General features: G+C 40.7%; 2 protein-coding genes and 1 long non-coding RNA gene across 7 annotated transcripts; 1 reads left to right on the forward strand and 2 right to left on the reverse strand.

The window, feature by feature from the left end:
* Positions 1 to 1,325: 1,325 nt before the first annotated feature.
* Positions 1,326 to 15,470, reverse strand: LOC116063308 (selectin P). 5 transcript variants are annotated; one of them, XM_036008690.1, is made up of 17 exons: positions 15,306 to 15,470; positions 15,134 to 15,206; positions 14,597 to 15,001; positions 14,314 to 14,418; positions 14,024 to 14,215; positions 13,738 to 13,929; positions 13,394 to 13,582; positions 13,088 to 13,273; positions 4,791 to 4,976; positions 4,488 to 4,670; positions 4,326 to 4,372; positions 3,852 to 3,990; positions 3,524 to 3,709; positions 2,799 to 2,987; positions 2,504 to 2,692; positions 1,754 to 1,873; positions 1,326 to 1,660 (listed from the first exon to the last, which is right to left on the reverse strand). In XM_036008690.1, the coding sequence occupies exons 1-17, from the start codon at positions 15,453 to 15,455 to the stop codon at positions 1,587 to 1,589; spliced, it is 2,805 nt and encodes a 934-aa protein (XP_035864583.1). In that variant the 5' UTR covers positions 15,456 to 15,470; the 3' UTR covers positions 1,326 to 1,586. The 5 variants fall into 5 exon arrangements, with proteins under 5 accessions (XP_035864583.1, XP_031174090.1, XP_031174087.1 ...); XM_031318230.2 differs by having other exon boundaries at positions 3,852 to 3,860; positions 4,196 to 4,372; XM_031318227.2 differs by having other exon boundaries at positions 3,852 to 4,037; positions 4,187 to 4,372.
* Positions 4,032 to 7,471, forward strand: LOC116063317. Its single transcript, XR_004108237.1, has 2 exons — positions 4,032 to 4,090; positions 7,378 to 7,471. It is a non-coding gene; the product is annotated as an uncharacterized LOC116063317 (long non-coding RNA).
* On the reverse strand, positions 6,789 to 10,557 carry LOC116063315 (L-selectin). Its single transcript, XM_036008719.1, has 9 exons — positions 10,440 to 10,557; positions 10,307 to 10,362; positions 9,771 to 10,166; positions 9,580 to 9,684; positions 8,170 to 8,349; positions 7,884 to 7,973; positions 7,768 to 7,789; positions 7,127 to 7,603; positions 6,789 to 6,898 (listed from the first exon to the last, which is right to left on the reverse strand). Exons 2-8 carry the CDS (start codon positions 10,332 to 10,334, stop codon positions 7,558 to 7,560), a joined length of 867 nt encoding a protein of 288 aa, XP_035864612.1. The 5' UTR covers positions 10,335 to 10,362; positions 10,440 to 10,557; the 3' UTR covers positions 6,789 to 6,898; positions 7,127 to 7,557.
* Positions 15,471 to 16,444: the final 974 nt, after the last annotated feature.

Here is a 16,444-nt window from a genome sequence, read left to right on the forward strand (position 1 = left end):
GAAACCCAGGGTGGGGGCTCCAGACAACGGAGGGGCTGAAAGCTGTGTCAGGGGAGAATGCCCAGGGTGACACAGAGATATGAAGCCCCACTGTATGGAGTGCCTCCTTGCCCTAGCCATGAACCCTCTCCTGGACCCATCTCATATTTCCCACTATGAAATCAGACCTTGCAGAGCAGAGAGCGCAAGTCAATGGTCAGGAACAATCTAACTGTCTGTCACCGTGGTATGCTACTGCCAAGCAGAACTAAAGAAGTGTGCAGCAGAGTATACCGAGTGTGTGTTTCTTTGAGTCAGCCTTTGTATCTCTGCTCTAAGTGTCTGCTGGCATGTGTGTGTGCATGCTCATGTGTTAGGTGGAACAACACTCTTTGTTGTAGGGACTAAAGTATCATGATGTACTTCCTTGTATATTTAGAGGTAGATAAAGGGAGAAAAGCCAGCCTTAAATATCAGGGAAGGAAGCCAAGGTGGTCACCTGCAGGGACTTTTTCCCTTCTTGTGCGCAGTTGGCACACTTATATGGATGCCAGCAGCAGTGGGTGGGATGAGAAAAATAATCAAACCGTGATCATACGGTAACAGCAGGTAGCAATAAACTCATTATTATTCTGACGGTAGCCAAACAGTTTCCTGTCGACAGCATGGTTATTTATTGCACCCTTCGTGCCAACCACAGGCCACAAACCCTCTGTCTTTTAACTGCTATAATTGGCTTCATGCTGTTGCAGCGCCAAGACAGATGCACACGCTTTGCTGAAGATACTCCATTGGCAGCACATATTTAAAGTCTGGGGGTATACTAGTGGCACAGATACACAGAGAAGATTCAACACAGCAGATAACATACTTAAGACAATGGATTTACACCTAAATTGGTTACTATAAAATGTATATCACCCTAATATGAAACATATTTTCAACACCGTGTGAGTCTCATTTCAAACCATTAAATTCAATGAACTCTAGTCAATGTGGGGGGTAGTGAATTGCCCATCAATGTGGGATCAGTGCCCAGTGTGACACAATGAGGAGAGACTGATAATAGATCACCTCCTCACCAATCAGTGACAGGAGCATTCTGGCCACTAAATGTGCTAAACTGACACTTTTGTGGCAACTGGCAGTTTGGTGATCTCAGAGGGTTTCTGCCACTTCCTTGACCCCACAATTAGTTCCTATATGGGAAGTCAAATGTGGGGAAATGAGCTACCAGGTAGTTCACCTGCAGGACAGTGTCACCCCATACTGTACCAACTGACACTAGACATGGACAAAGAATTGTGTAGTATTGGGTGAGTCAGCTCATAAAATAAAAGGGCCAATTTAAGAATTGTTGATAGTTTATTGACAATCAAGCAATACACAAGCAGGACACAGCAAAAGCAGCACACAAACTTTGCTTTATGACTTTAATAACAAAAGGTAACAGTTTTCATGCAAAATGTGCATTAAAATCAGTTACAGTGAAGCTCTAATCCTACTGTATTCTTTTCTTACCAGTATCATACCACAACAACTACCAAGCTTCATATAATAACAGCAACCGTTTGGGTGCAGTATTTTTAAATTATTTGCTGCAAAAATCAAGTCTTAAAATCAAATGCTGGATTCTCTCTGTCTCCCCATGCTGGTGCATGCTGTTCCATGATTGTATTTCCTGCAAAGATCAAGGAGACACTGAGTGCTACAACATGCTGTATGAGTATGTGTGAAACTGCACAGCAGCAGTACAGTAGTAGAGTGGTCTCACCTTTTTTCTTAAATCGCATTATAATCACCACAGCCAGTCCTATCAGGACAAGCAGCACGACAACATAAACTGCTCTTAAACCTGGAGACAGCAGCATGGCAGTCCACCCCACTGGCATACCTTCCATAGAACACAAAGATCACAGTCAAAAGTTTTTCACTGCATGTTTCTTAATCAGCAGACCATTCATCATTAGTTAATAATCCCTAGGTCAGTCCATCACTTTGGTCCAGACTGCAATATATCAACAACCATCAGATGGATTCCTTTGAAAGTTTGTACAGACATGCATAGTTCCCAGATGATGAATCCTAATCTTGGTGATCCCCTGACTTTCCCTTTAGCACCACCAGCAAGTCAAAGTTTACACTTATCCAGTGAAATATTTCATCATCATCCATCTGATGGATTGGCACAAAATTGGTTAAAGAAATTCATGGTTCCCAGATGTATCCTGTTGATTTTGGTGACCCTCAGACTTCTCCAGTGCCACTATGAGGTTGATATTTTTGTTTTTTAGTGAAATATGTTAACTGTTGAATTAAAATTCCATGAAATTTGCTACAAACATTTATGCCCCTCTCGGGGTGAATTCTGACACTTCGGTGATCACATATGGCCTTTGGTTTATGGTCAGATTCCTTCCATCAGCCTCAGCTGTAGTTTGTATAAGACATTACACAGGCATACTATCAGCATGGTAGCATTGCCATCTTGAGCATGTTAGTATGCAGACAAAAATCTATTTACCTGTGCAGGTAGGCAGGCTGGTACTCCAGAACCCAGTGGAGGAGCAAAGCAGCACATTTGTGCCATTCAGGTAGAATCCCTCCTCACAGGTGAAAAGACACTGGGAGCCAAAGCTAAAGTTTCCCAGAGGATGGGAGCAGTTCATAGACAGGGATAAAGACAAGGCACGAATGGACTCGCACTGTACAGCTGAGATGTAAAAAGGAAAGAAATTGTTATTACTGACATTGGATCAACTGTTTGAATACCATAACATCTAGAAAAAAGTAAGTTTATGGTTTTATTGAACCCTCACGCTGGCAGGTGGGTAGATCTTGACTCCAGTGGCCTGAGTTGTTGCATGTCATAGTCTGTGTTCCTCTCAGCCAGAAGCCCTCATCACACTCAAAGTCACAGTGGGAGCCAAAGCTGAAAGAGGAGTATGGATGGCTGCAGTTCATCCTCCCATTTTGTGGAGCCTTGGCCAGTAGGGGGCATGGCTGTGCTGTACATAACAAAAAATATGACCGCTAGTTTCAGACCAGATAATCCTAATCTTTTGAAACAAAGTGGCAAAAAAGTGTATTTCCTTCAAATTCTAACCGTTGATTTAAGACATGACAAGTTAAAGACACATCTGGTGTGTTGTGATACACATGAATGTATGGACAGATGTAAACCCACATTCCAAATCACAAGTGTATATAAATATGCACCCAGCAGGAGGGAATATATGCCAATTGCAGCTCGCTTATGATTTATTACCCAGACAGTGGGATATTACTCTGTTCCACATGCCCAAAGAGGTACACTCTGTGTCAGCTATTCCTTTCAGGACAATACCCTCCTCACAGGTTGATGTGCACAGAAAACCAAAACTGAACTCTTCATGGGGATCAGAGCAAACTAAGGAGCCATGAGAGAATGAGCTCAGAGTGGGACATCTTTTAGAGCTGTAAGCAAATACTGTAGGTAGTCATGCCATCTAAACCTTGAGTTATTCTTGTAATTATGCTCAACAGATACAGAGACTGTTTTTACCCAAGCAACGAGGGGTGTCTGTGCTCCACATGCCCAGAGAAGTGCACTCGGTGTCAGCTGTCCCATTCAGGAGAAAACCCTCCTCACAGGTTGATGTACACCGAGAACCAAAACTGAACTCTCCATGAGGGTCAGAGCAGACTAAGGAGCCATGAGAGGGAGAGCTCAGGGTTGAACATCTTTTAGCTGGGAGGTAAACAAGTAGAAGGAGAGACCAACAAGATATTTTAGAGCTTTATGATGTAAAATGGCATTTGAACATTATCTAAACCATGATATTATGAGCTCCTATGTTAATTAACAGATGATATGAAAAGATGTACTTTACCCAAGCAACCTGGGATGTCTGCGCTCCACATGCCCAGAGAGGTGCACTCTGTGTCAGCTGTCCCATTCAGGAGAAAGCCCTCCTCACATGTTGACTTGCACTGAGATCCAAAACTGAACTCTCCATGAGGATCAGAGCAAACTAGAGAGCCATTTGAGGGAGTGCTCAAAGCGGGACATCTTTTAGCTGAAAGGGGAACAAAGTGAAGGAGAACCCAATATGTTTAAGAGCTTCACATGGTAAAGACACAACATCAAGCCACCTAAACCATTAAATTAAGAGCTACTCTGTTGATTTTGAACAACAGATAAGGATACAGAGATTTACACTCTTACCATTGCAACGAGGGATGTCTGTGCTCCATGTGCCCAGAGAGGTGCACTGCGTGTCAGCCGTCCCATTCAGGAGAAAACCCTCCTCACAGGTTGATGTACACCGAGAACCAAAACTGAACTCTCCATGAGGGTCAGAGCACACTAAGGAGCCATGAGAGAAGGAGTTCACAGTGGGACATCTCTTAGCTGGAAAGGGAACAGAGAGAGGGAGAGACCAATGAGATATGTTAGAATTGTATGTGGTAAAGTGATATGAGACAAATTACAGACCCCGATACAGATATTTATTTTTATTTTTTACCAAGACAATGTGGTATGTCTGCGCTCCACATGCCCAGGGAGGTGCACTCAGTGCTGTCTGTTCCATTCAGTAGAAAGCCCTCATCACAGGTTGTAGTGCACAGAGAACCAAAACTGAAGGAACCATTTGGGTCAGAACAGGATAGGGAGCCATGAGGAGGATTTATTGGTTCACACCACTTAGCTTGAAGAAAAACAGAGACAAGGGAGAGACCATTACACATACAAGATAGTAAAACAAAACAAATGAATTGACTGATTACTTTAAGCTGAAGGAGCAAGACTTAGTCATCTGTGATCATACCCTGGCAAACAGGAAGTGCATGACTCCAGTTTCCCTCAGAAGAACATTTCGTCATGTTTGTGCCAATCAGATCAAATCCTTCTTCACATAGCACGGAACATATTGAGCCATAGCTGTACACTCCTCGAGGGTCCTGACATTGCATGAAGGCATTGGGTGGAGCCTTTAAACTGTTGCACTGTACCACTGGAGAAGGAGAAACACCATTCATCAGATCAGTGTACAGTTTTGTTGGTTTTTAGGAAGCTTTTGTTGCTTCCAGGGAGCCTGTTGTCCCGAGGCCAGACAGGTGAATGTGTTGTCTCTGGTCGGGTAGTAGCCTTCTTGGCAGGTGAAGTTACACCGTGAGCCAAAGGAGAAAGGCTCCAGAGGGTCCACACAGGTCACATTGCCCGTAACAGGAAAGAAAACAGGGGAGCACCTTTTTACTGTGGTGGGATATAAATATAAATCACACATGCAGTAGTCCACTCAATGGAAGTCAATGTGTATACACCAGTTTAAACTACTGTGTATGACTCCACTTATATAAACATAGCATTTGTGGGAATGGGGGAGTGAATGCCATGCTGACATAATTTACAGTCAAGGGAAACAGTAACTGACCAACCACATTAAATTACAATGTTGTTTTCTCTATGCAGACATAAATGAGTGTGAAGTTAAGTGCTAACAGGTGTGACCTGAATCTGATCTGCTGTGCAGTCTGGATAGGATGTGACTACATATATTGAGGACTACATATATTGAGGCCAGCTAAGTATTTGTAAAAGTTAGTTGACATACCTTGACACAGAGGAACAGGGTGGTTCCAATGTCCGCTGGCTTGGCAAAGCAGTTGTGGGACGCCTACCAATTGAAAGCCAAGTTCACAGTGAAAACGGCAGGAAGAGTTAAAACGATTGGACCCATAGGGATTGAAACAGTAGTAAGATCCCTGTTCTGGATCCAGCAAGGGTTTGCATGTGATTGCTGAAGAAAACAAAACAAAAAGATATATTATTAGATATTTCTCTTTATTTAACTCACAGAAAAAAAAGGCATGGCTGGTTCAAATATGACAAATGTACCCTCTTCGCAGCGTGACCCCAGGAAACCAGGATGGCACTGGCAGGTATAGTTCCCGATGGTCTCCACACAGTCTGCATTGGCACTGCAGGAATCCTGTCTGCAAGAGGCTACAGAGAGAGATATCTCACATGCTATAAGTCTACAGGAGTCAATAAATGTGTCCAATTAACAAAATAAGGTTTTACTAGCATAGCAGACGGTTCCCTTTTTCTTGCGACAGCTCTCATTGTTCCACTTGGCTGTGTCTTTCTCCCTCTTTATGTAAATCTCCACACAGTTCTGATCCGCTATGTTATCTGGCTCCTCTGGCGCCCAATTCTGAGCCTCTTTAGGAACCTTCTCAGAGGTATCTTGCCAGATCCACTCTCCATCCTTTTTGACTATGCCTATCCAGTAATATCTTGTGTTAAACGGCAGCAGATCATTGATGAAGTCACTCTCCTCCTTGTTCCGGATGGGCACCATGTCTGTGAAGTGCTGCAGGCACCACTGACGGGCCTCAGGCCATCTACGGCTGGGAATGGTGCTGTAGTTGTAGGTCCATGCCTGCGCTGCTCCTCCGCTGCTCAGGTCTAAAATAAGGTTAATGGGCAATGAGACAGAATTGAACCAGTAAAGCAGAAAAGAAGAGCCTGAAAGAAGTTTGGTAAGAAGAGTGTGTAAGATTATGCACACCTACCTTGGACAAATACTATAAATGCAGCTACCAGCACCATGCGACGCAGGCTTTGTCTAGTATCAACCAATTCTTGAAACATCTGAAGTAAAAAGAGATTTACTTTTCCTCATAATTGCATTTGAGAAATTACACTTCTTGTACTGATATTTCACAGGTCTTACCATTTGTTATGGTCAGTCACTCAATCTTGTTGTTGCATTTACTCCACTATACAGACAATCAATGGCAAACTGGTATTTATTGTTCTTCATGGAATTACTCAATGACAAATTGTGTCATATCACTTTTGCTGTAACTTCCTTTCAGGAAGGGCACCGTTCTACCACCCTCTCTGGAAACACACACACAGACCCACACACTTGCACCACACACATACAGACACACACTTACACTCAATTTATTTTATTTAAATTAATTTAATGAATGTTTACCAAATATACCACAGAAATACACCTCTACTATTATTAAATGAGTTTACATATGCATGTTCTTATAATAAACCATCATGTACACACAAATACTACAACCATGCAGTATATCCAAATGAAGCTTTAACATATATTATATTACAAAAAGCTTTTCTTACTGATTATCCTGGCACACAGCCTGTGCAGGCAGGGACTGTTTACGTTTGTTTATTAAAAAGGCCCTGAACACCCCCACAGGTGTTTATAGTTAATGTGGCTGATTGGACCTTTTCCAGGACTGTGTGGGTGTGGTTAGACTGAGTGATTGACATCTTCCTGAGTCCACTGTTAGTGTTGTTGCACCTGTTAGGGCGGGACAAATTACACCTTTGTCATCCTTATTGGTAGAAAGAATTTGTGACCTAATAAGTTCCCATCAAAGCTCCGGGCCCACCTTCAACCTAAAAAGAGTCTAATCAGCCAGAATAACTGAAAACACCTGTGTGGGTGTTCAGAGGCTTTAACAATGTACTAAAGTTAATACGAGTAACTGCATTTGGGTCATTATAGATATATTTTAATAAGACATAAATGAGGTCTCAGTTGTCCTTCATCCTTGTATCTCAGTGGATGGACTTGTCGCTTCTTCAGGCTGCCTATGAAGAACAAGCAGATTGACAATAAAGGAAAACTTACAGGATGATTTACTGAACTAAATAACTGTAAATTATTTCAGCATACAGAAGCAATAAACTGTAACATTTGAGTTTTGAAATATTGAGTGAATGGGTGGAGCTGCTTTGGACATTTCAACACTGACCTTACTTGGGCAAGTTTCTTTTCTGTGAGAAATGAACAGACAACCAGCTCAATATTGAGGTCTGTTGCAATAACATGCATCTCTATTTCTATGAAGAGTAACCGAAAATCACTGACTTTTTCTATGTTTCATCCAGCAAAAACAAATGCAGCAGAAGGCTGAGAGAGCTCCACACCCAACGACAGCCAACAGAGCCTGTTTATAGCCTGGGAAAACAAAACATTTTTATCCTAAGTCATACAACTTGACAGTGTGATAGTTACAAATTACAACTACAACTACTGCTGCCTATTATCAACACATTTATTATTTATCAGAAGCAGAATCACTTTTGCAGAGTACAATGGTTTTGCTGTATTTATCTTTTATATTTTAATCTTTTACATAACTTCAAATAGTTACTTGTACAAATAGGTCTTGGGCCGCTCCAGACCCCGGTGACACTACAGGTAACATCTGGCGGGCCTATTATCAGGAAGCCTGGTTGACATTCAAATCGACAGGTTGAGTTGAATGTCAGGTTTCCTCCCGAGCAGCTAAGGTATCCGTTATCAGGCTGAGACAGAGGGGGGCATTCCATAGCTGGGGGCACAAACAGGTTCAAGTTTACCAGGAGTGCACTTATGTAACTTCTTACGCTAGCTTTCTACTGTGAAAATAATACATTTTTAGAGCACATACATGCTGATGCAAGTATTCTAATCAGTATTTTGAATGTGATCCTCAGGCTGGCCTCAGGAAACAGAGGAAACAGATGCGAGGATTATGATCACCATGTTAAAATGTCCAAAAACTAATTTAACATTCTGAAGAACTATGCAGAAGATATAATATCAGAATGTGAGTTAGTAATGACATATAAATATACCCTGGTAGTTTTCAGATATGCCTCCACATACAGTAATAATTGTCTGGGAGAAGAACGTAAAAGGCTTCTCAGGGGACAAGAGCACCTCAAATGACATTCTGAGGTTGTATTGGTGATTTATGTTTACAGAAAGAATCAACTACCTCTTGTTGATCTTAAACCTGCAATAATGGATTTTTGTCCACTTGAAAGCAGCGGAAACAAGCTGTGAACCCAAAACTGATTATCATCACAGTTTAAGTTTATTTGGCGATTTTCTGAGCAAACTGCTGCTTTTTATACATCCAACTTATATGGAGCAACATTAGCATTCATGCGAAATTGTGTTTGTTTCCACCTGAATAATTTAAGTCACTCTGCTTTTAGCTCTGTTTTTGGTCTCCACCAACTTCTGAGGGAGATATCTGGCTTTATAGCATTAAATGCTCCAATGTGCTCAGCAATAATAACTATTGACTACTTTGTCTAAAGGCTATTTGGGGCTGGTCAGATAGTGTACAGAGAATTTTTTAGCTTCTTGCTGCGGCCAAAACAACGCTAACAGTAAGCAATGACAGTAAACCAAAACAGTAAAGTTTTGGACTGGAAAAGGAAAACAATAAGCTGAAAGATTAAGCTATAAAGCTCCATAGAGATGAAGGGAACTGCAGAGTTGGCTGACAGTTCGCTAAACCCCTCCCTTGGAAAGTCATTGTCCAGTCATAGCTTTATACAGTACATGTTATGTACTGTTAGCACCTATGGTAAGCACTCATTATTTTAAAAATTGCCAAGAATTTTTTGTGTTAAATTCGCAGTTTACAGCATATAGACATAAACAATTACAGCGACCAAAAGATTGTTTTAAGATAAACTTTAAAAAGTGTAAATCTAGGCCTATCCTTTAAAAAAACATCCCCTACTGTAATAATTGGTGACACAGTTTCAGAGAGCTAACTCCTCACCTGTTTGGCATCTATCTCCCTTAAAGCCAGGTTCACAGAGGCAGGTTATGTTTTCTATCATCTCCTGGCATCTTCCTCTGCCACATGATGTTGCATTACATTGGGCTGTTAAAACAAAGTGCAATACTAAAACAACCACTACCACATTTGAAATTGACAAATTAAAAAAAAATCAGCTTTGCATAGCCTACCTTTATAACAAACAGCGTATTTTAGTACGCCGCATTTCTCATCATTCCACTTTCCTCGGTTTGGTCCTGTGTTCACATAGATCTCCACACAAAACTCTGTGCTGTGGTTGTTATTGGGCTCGTTTTCCGCCCATGACTGCTCACCAACCCACGTGCTGTTATTCCCAATCCAGGTCCAATTTTCGTTCATGTGGTTTTTAGTGATTCCAATCCAATAATATGGACTCTTAGGTCTGTTTGGCAGCTGGGAGACCAGATAGTCGTTCTCTGTCTGGTTTTGGATAACCACCATGTCTGTGTAATCGGTTTGGCACCAACGTCGGGCCTGGGTCCAGTTCATGGTCTTTTTTGAGTAATGATATGTCCAGCCCAAGGTAGTCACAGCAAAGGAGCTACCTAATATACATTTTGAAAGAAAAAACAAATTTGAGTGATAGCCTAATTCATCATCTGAAGTGTAAGAGGTAATGCACAATGTTATGTCTCACATCAGATACCACCAACTATACATTTTGCCTTAGTTAAACGAAACTCACCAAGGAAAAGGATTAATGTCCACTTCATCAATGAGTGACCTACAAACACCTGTTGCCTGTCCAAAGAAAAAAAAATCAGAATCCAAAATATTAATGAATACCATCATGGAAAGTAATGGAATACCATACTTACCCAGAATTGGTAATATATGAAGAACTATATTTTCTAAGTTGATTGAAATAACTTTTCTATTTAAGTTAAATCCTTGTTTTTCTAATCATATCAAACATGAACCATTATACAGTAAGTGAGTGTTTGCTGCAAGAAGGGACCAATGTCAGGCTTTTATATTTCTCTTAGGCTATTCAGTCCAACATTATCATAGAATACCTGGATGTTTACTTTACAGAGTGAATGCATGTGATGAATGAATGACTATTTGCTTGTTATACCTGAACAGACCGTTTGGGAAATGCCCCGTTTCTGGTTAACGTGGAATCGGGGCAGATCTTTCAGTGATGCATGAAAAAAAAATCAATAAAAGGAAACACAAACATCACAGTGAAGGTCACCATTGAATCTCGGAGCCAACACAAAGAAATAGTTCTCCCAAAGAATGAGTTTTGTGTTTTTTCTTGGTGACTTTGGCTGTTTTGTTTAGATGATGTATTCCTTTATGACCTTTACTTACAGAACAAATTACGCTTTTTGAAATCATCTTTGCTTTTGAAACGCTGTCGCCTTCGGTCTGATGGAAGATATCAGATCTATTTCTGGTTCTGCTGAAGTGCTGACATAGAAGAAACATTGGTGAAACAAACAATGGTTATGATCTATAAAACAGATTACCACAGCAATATAGCTCTTCCTGCACTACTTAAGGTATGTCTCACTGTTATTCAACTATTCAAAAAACACATGATGTCCTGCAATGTCAGGATAAACATCCCTGCTCAAAGTGTGGGAATATGCTGGCGTTGTTTGTTGATGGCTGAACCGGTGAATAAGTGTAGTAACAAGCCTGAAAATACCTTAATTTCTTTTAACTGACCGTAGATATTGGTCATGATACTGGAAGATGCATAATTATTCTCATATAATTATCATTATTATCGCAATGTGTACAGCTTATTCTTTGTATTCTATTTTTTAAGTTTTTATTTTATATCCTATATTATGTTACTCTATATGCCTCTGCAAATTGCCCTGTGGGTACAAATAAAGTATTTTATATTGAATTGAATACCAAAAGCAAATGATATTTTGAAGTTTTATTATGAATTAAAAGCAGCAGTGCTTTAAACATACAGAAACATGAATGAGCATTTCAAATGCAATAACCATCTGTTAAATAAATAGTACATAAATACTGAAATGATTCACAGTTCTGCAATGACATGGCAATCCACCTATTATGTAACATTAGATTACAATAACATGATTCGAGCCCCCTTTCCAGCATGTTCATAAAGCTGTAGAACAATGTGCTCAATATAAAACTCCCATTGGGAGGAAATACATGTCTGAATAACATTACAGAGAAAATCATGAAATTCAACAAAACTTAATGCAGCAAATTGCAAATGCATCAAATGCAAAGGTCTGAAAAACCTCTCCCCTCACCATAGATAGCTCTGACATATTGAGTTTTCCTGTTAACAAGTGTTATACTAATGTAAAGTAATCATATTGTTCACATTACTATGACTAGTGACTGGCATACAGTTATGTTATATATATATATATATATATATAATTATCATTTGTTGTCTCTGAAGAATATGACTAGATGAGGCTGTCAATGCTGTTTTTGTAGACCTGTGGAGGGGCCTCGATGTCAGAGTTGCTGTAGAAAAGACAAAAGAAGAAGATGAGCACTGCAATTCAACAAATGTGTTTCTTTAAAAAAAAAGAAAAAATGTATGATTTAAGCAAGGTGAATGCTTACCTGTTTAGCTCAAACTTCTTTGCTTTCTGCTTCAGTCGTTTCAGGATCCACATAGTCAGAGACATACCAGATAATAAAACAGCGCCCCCTGTTGCCGCACCAGACGCAATGGCAGTAATCGGAGATGGGGGAGCTGTGGAAACATTATCAAATGTGAATTATTTGACCTTTTTTAACTCAAATGGGTATTTTAGTCTGGCATTGTATTAAAATATCTTCTAAAATGTGTTCCCTTTCTGTTTTACCTTGGCAGGAGGGTTTCTCTCCAGTCCAATTGCCATGACGATCACAGGTCAGCAGCTCGTGGCCGCTTAAAGAGTAATCTTGTTTGCATGTGAAGGAGCACTGTGAGTTGTACACTAATTCCCTGTTTGAGCAGTTGATATGACCGTTTTCAGGAGCCTCGAGCAATGGGCATCTCACCGCTGTGGGAGAAGACAGCAAGAATTTAGTTAACCATCACGTATTGATAAAGAAGGCCTCATTTTGCAAATAAAGTAGGCATTACAGATGGAGAAGGTAAAATGGGTACATGTGTATACCTGAGCAATTTGGTGAGGTGGAGGTCCACTGGCCTGGATTTGCACACTCCATGCTTAGGGCACCTTGCAGCTCATGGCCTTCATCACAGCTGAAAATGCAGACCATACCAAGTGGATGAGGGGTCACGGTAGAAACAAGTGAAGACAGAGAAGGGGTGCAGCTGATCTGGGCATTTGTTGGGATCTCAGGAGCAGGGCATCCTATTGCTAAAAAGAAAAGAAAAAAGATGAAGAAATGTTAGCACAGACAAAGCACATGACATAGCACAGAGTAAAAAGACTGTGAAAAACCTACGCAGTAAACAAAGTTTGCACAAGGCACAGATTTACGGGAACATATGCTACCATACCTTTGCAGGTAGGTATGGCTTTACTCCACTGTCCGTCCTCAGAGCACTGAGTGGTGTGCGCTCCCTGCAGTTCAAAGCCTGCTTTACAGCTGAAGCTGCAGGTGGAGTCTGGCCGCAGTTCGGTTGAAGGTCGGCTGCACTGGGTGATGAGGTGAGCTTCTCCCTCTGGTTTCTGGCATGTGATGGCTTAAACAGGAAAAGTTTAAAATATATACTTTTAGTATGTTTTTCACAAAGTCACAAAACAAGAAAGCTCTTCTTAATCGTATAGAAGGTGATTGGACTAAATTTAAAGTGTGCCCTAACCTTCACAGCGAGGCATACTCTCACTCCACTCAGCTGCTGATGTGCATGTCACCCTGCTCGGTCCCACCAGGTGGTAGCCAGGGGCACAGCTGACGCTGCAGGTGTTTCCGTAGCTAAACCTCACATCTGCATCGTCTCCACAGCTGACAGTGCCATTGTCTAGCTTGGGGAGAGCAGGACACTGGACAGCTGCAAAATAGAGGGGGAGCAGAACGGGTTAAATGGTTGCCTTAATAAAAAAAGAAACATCATGTAGCTTTTCCCTCAATATAACAGACTGAAATACAAAATAGCATGGATAATATGAAATCCTGCGAGAAAAAAACATAAAAATGTGGGCGTACCAACACAAAGCGGCTGGGAGGCATTCCAAAATCCTGACGCTTTACATTGCAGAGTGTTAGACGGGGAATCAGCAAGTACATAGCCTTCATCACAGGTAAACACACAGGTGGACTGGTAGCTGGAGGGGCCCAGAGGATTGGAGCACTTCATGGATCCTCTTGCTGGACTAGACAGCTCCTGACACTGGACCACTGTGGACAGGACCATCAACAACACATTAACATTAGTCAAAATCACACCACTTTATTTTTATTTTTTGCAGCTTTGCAATACACCTAAACTCACATTCACATGTAGGTGGCCGCTCTGACCACTGTGTTGAGGCAGTGCATGTCAAGGGTCTTGACATACTCAGCTGGTATCCTTCCTCGCAGGAATACTGGCACAAGGAGTCGTAGGAGAAGTTTCCATGCTTGTGAGTGCAATTCACACTTCCTTTATATGGAACGGTCACCTGCTCCTCGTTACACTTGACAACTGCCAACAAAGAAAAACAAGACACAATTAGACATCAGGTCCTGGCTGTAAGTGACTTTAAACTTTAAAACAAGTTCAACATCACTGTATTTTCTTACCGTGCTCACACCCCTCTCCATAAAAGCCTTCAAAGCAAGCACACTTGTGGCTATTGATGGTTTCTACACAGTCTCCATAGCGGCATGAGTCGTTCTTACAGGCAGCTGGGGAAAGAAGTAGTACTTTCACATAACTTGCGTACAATGTTATAACTGTTTCTATGAGCTTTTATTTTTAAAAACATCATCTACAAATCATTAAAAAGAGATTTCCTAAAAATCAAACAATTTAGGGCAGCTAAAATGAGCAGCTCTTGTATCCTAATCTCTAACTTTTGCTTACCTGTGTAGCACAGAGCGGTCTTCAACTTCCCGCACCTCTCATCATTCCATTTGCCTGGATGCTTATCGCTTTTAATGTACATCTCCACACAGTCCTCATTCGCCCCCACACTCTGTCTCTTTTTGCCATTGTTTGGTTCGCCCGGTGCCCAGTTGGTTGCTTCTGCTGTCAGAGCCTTGTTGGTTCCTACCCAGGTCCAGATATTATTGACCTTGCGGATCCCGATCCAGTAGTAAGTGGGTTTCTTGGGCAGCCAGCTGTTGAGATGCCCGATCTCCTCCTGGTTCTGGATGGCCACCATGTCTGTGTAGTGCTTCTGGCACCAGGCTCTAGCTTGCGGCCAATTCATGGTGGTGTTAGAGTAGTAGTAGGACCAGCTCTCTACACTAGTCCACATGCAAAGCACTGAGGATGGAGTACAGAGACACGATTTAGATGGTAAGGTAATAAAGATGGATTTAAGAAAAGGAACATATAGAAGAAAATAAAAGTTCAAAGTGAGACACTAAAGATTCTGTTTACATTGGATTAACATACTTGAGCAAAGAAAGGTCAAGCTGATCCATGAGGACTTAGATCCACAGTTCTGAAGTAATCCAAAGCAGAACTTCTGTAAGAATTAAGTTTAAAAAAAGATCAGTTACGATAAATTGATACCATAAATGCATCACTGACCACAAAGTATTTAAATTGATACATCTACACTCACCATTTTAAGTTGTATGTGTGATAACCTACTGAAGACTCTTAGTATTTCTTTGGTCTCAGCACATCTGAGGAGGAGAGGATTCTGAGAGTTGCATGTGCTGAGTGTGCTGCTTTTATATCGGCCGGCTCCACTTTTCCTGGAAGCTCTCATCAAAAGTGGGCTTTTCAGTGGAAATCCCCCACCACTATTGCCCCATCCCACCAGTGTCCTTGGAAACTTTCCCTATCTCTTTCCCACTGCTTTCCTCCTTTATTTTAGGAGGACTTATCTGTAAATGTATGTGTAAATGTCACCGGAAAGTAAGTATATTTATTTATTTAATTACTGCCCTTTAAGAACAATTTTAAGGAAGTTGTACTACACTTTGCATTATTACTCCAATTTATGCTACTTTACACTTCTACTCTTATACTTTTCATCCAAAATGTACGATGAATGAACTTATTGTACATTTTGCTGCTGCACTTTGACTTAAGTACAATTCTCAATGCAGGACTTTTTTAATGGAGAATTTACATAGTTGTATTAGTACTTACGAATCAGAATCAGCTTTAATGGCCAAGTAAGTGTGAACACATCCAAGAAATTTGACTCCAGATTTTTCTTACTTTCAAAGTACATAGACAGAAATAGACAAGGACAACAAAGCTGAACAAGGTAAACATAAACAGTTGACTACTATGTACAGAAAAAAGTTTGCATATAAAAAAGTGTACATATACATATGCATACATACGTGCATACACACATCCAAACAAACTGTTCTATGAGGGTTGTAAACAGTAAGACAATAGGGCAATGCAAAAGTGCAAATGGTGCTGGACTTAATAAAGAGTTACTAATATAACAAGTTGATTATATATCTATGTGGATATGACAGTATATACAGTGTATATTTGACAGATATTTAACACTTTTTACAGAAAGATGGATGCTTGGTGTTACAGGGTTATTTCACAGGGATTGATCCTTACTTATTATGATATTATTGGTACTTTTACAGAAGTGCAGGTTCTAAATTGCCTAACATTGTGCTAATGTACTGATAATGTACTAATGTCCCTAAAACACATTAGTACATTAGCACACACATAGCAAAAACAAAATTAATAGCACAAAGAAAGTGACACGTTTCCTGG

Source organism: Sander lucioperca, chromosome 2 (assembly GCF_008315115.2).
Source record: "Sander lucioperca isolate FBNREF2018 chromosome 2, SLUC_FBN_1.2, whole genome shotgun sequence".
Taxonomy (NCBI): Eukaryota; Metazoa; Chordata; class Actinopteri; order Perciformes; family Percidae; genus Sander; species Sander lucioperca.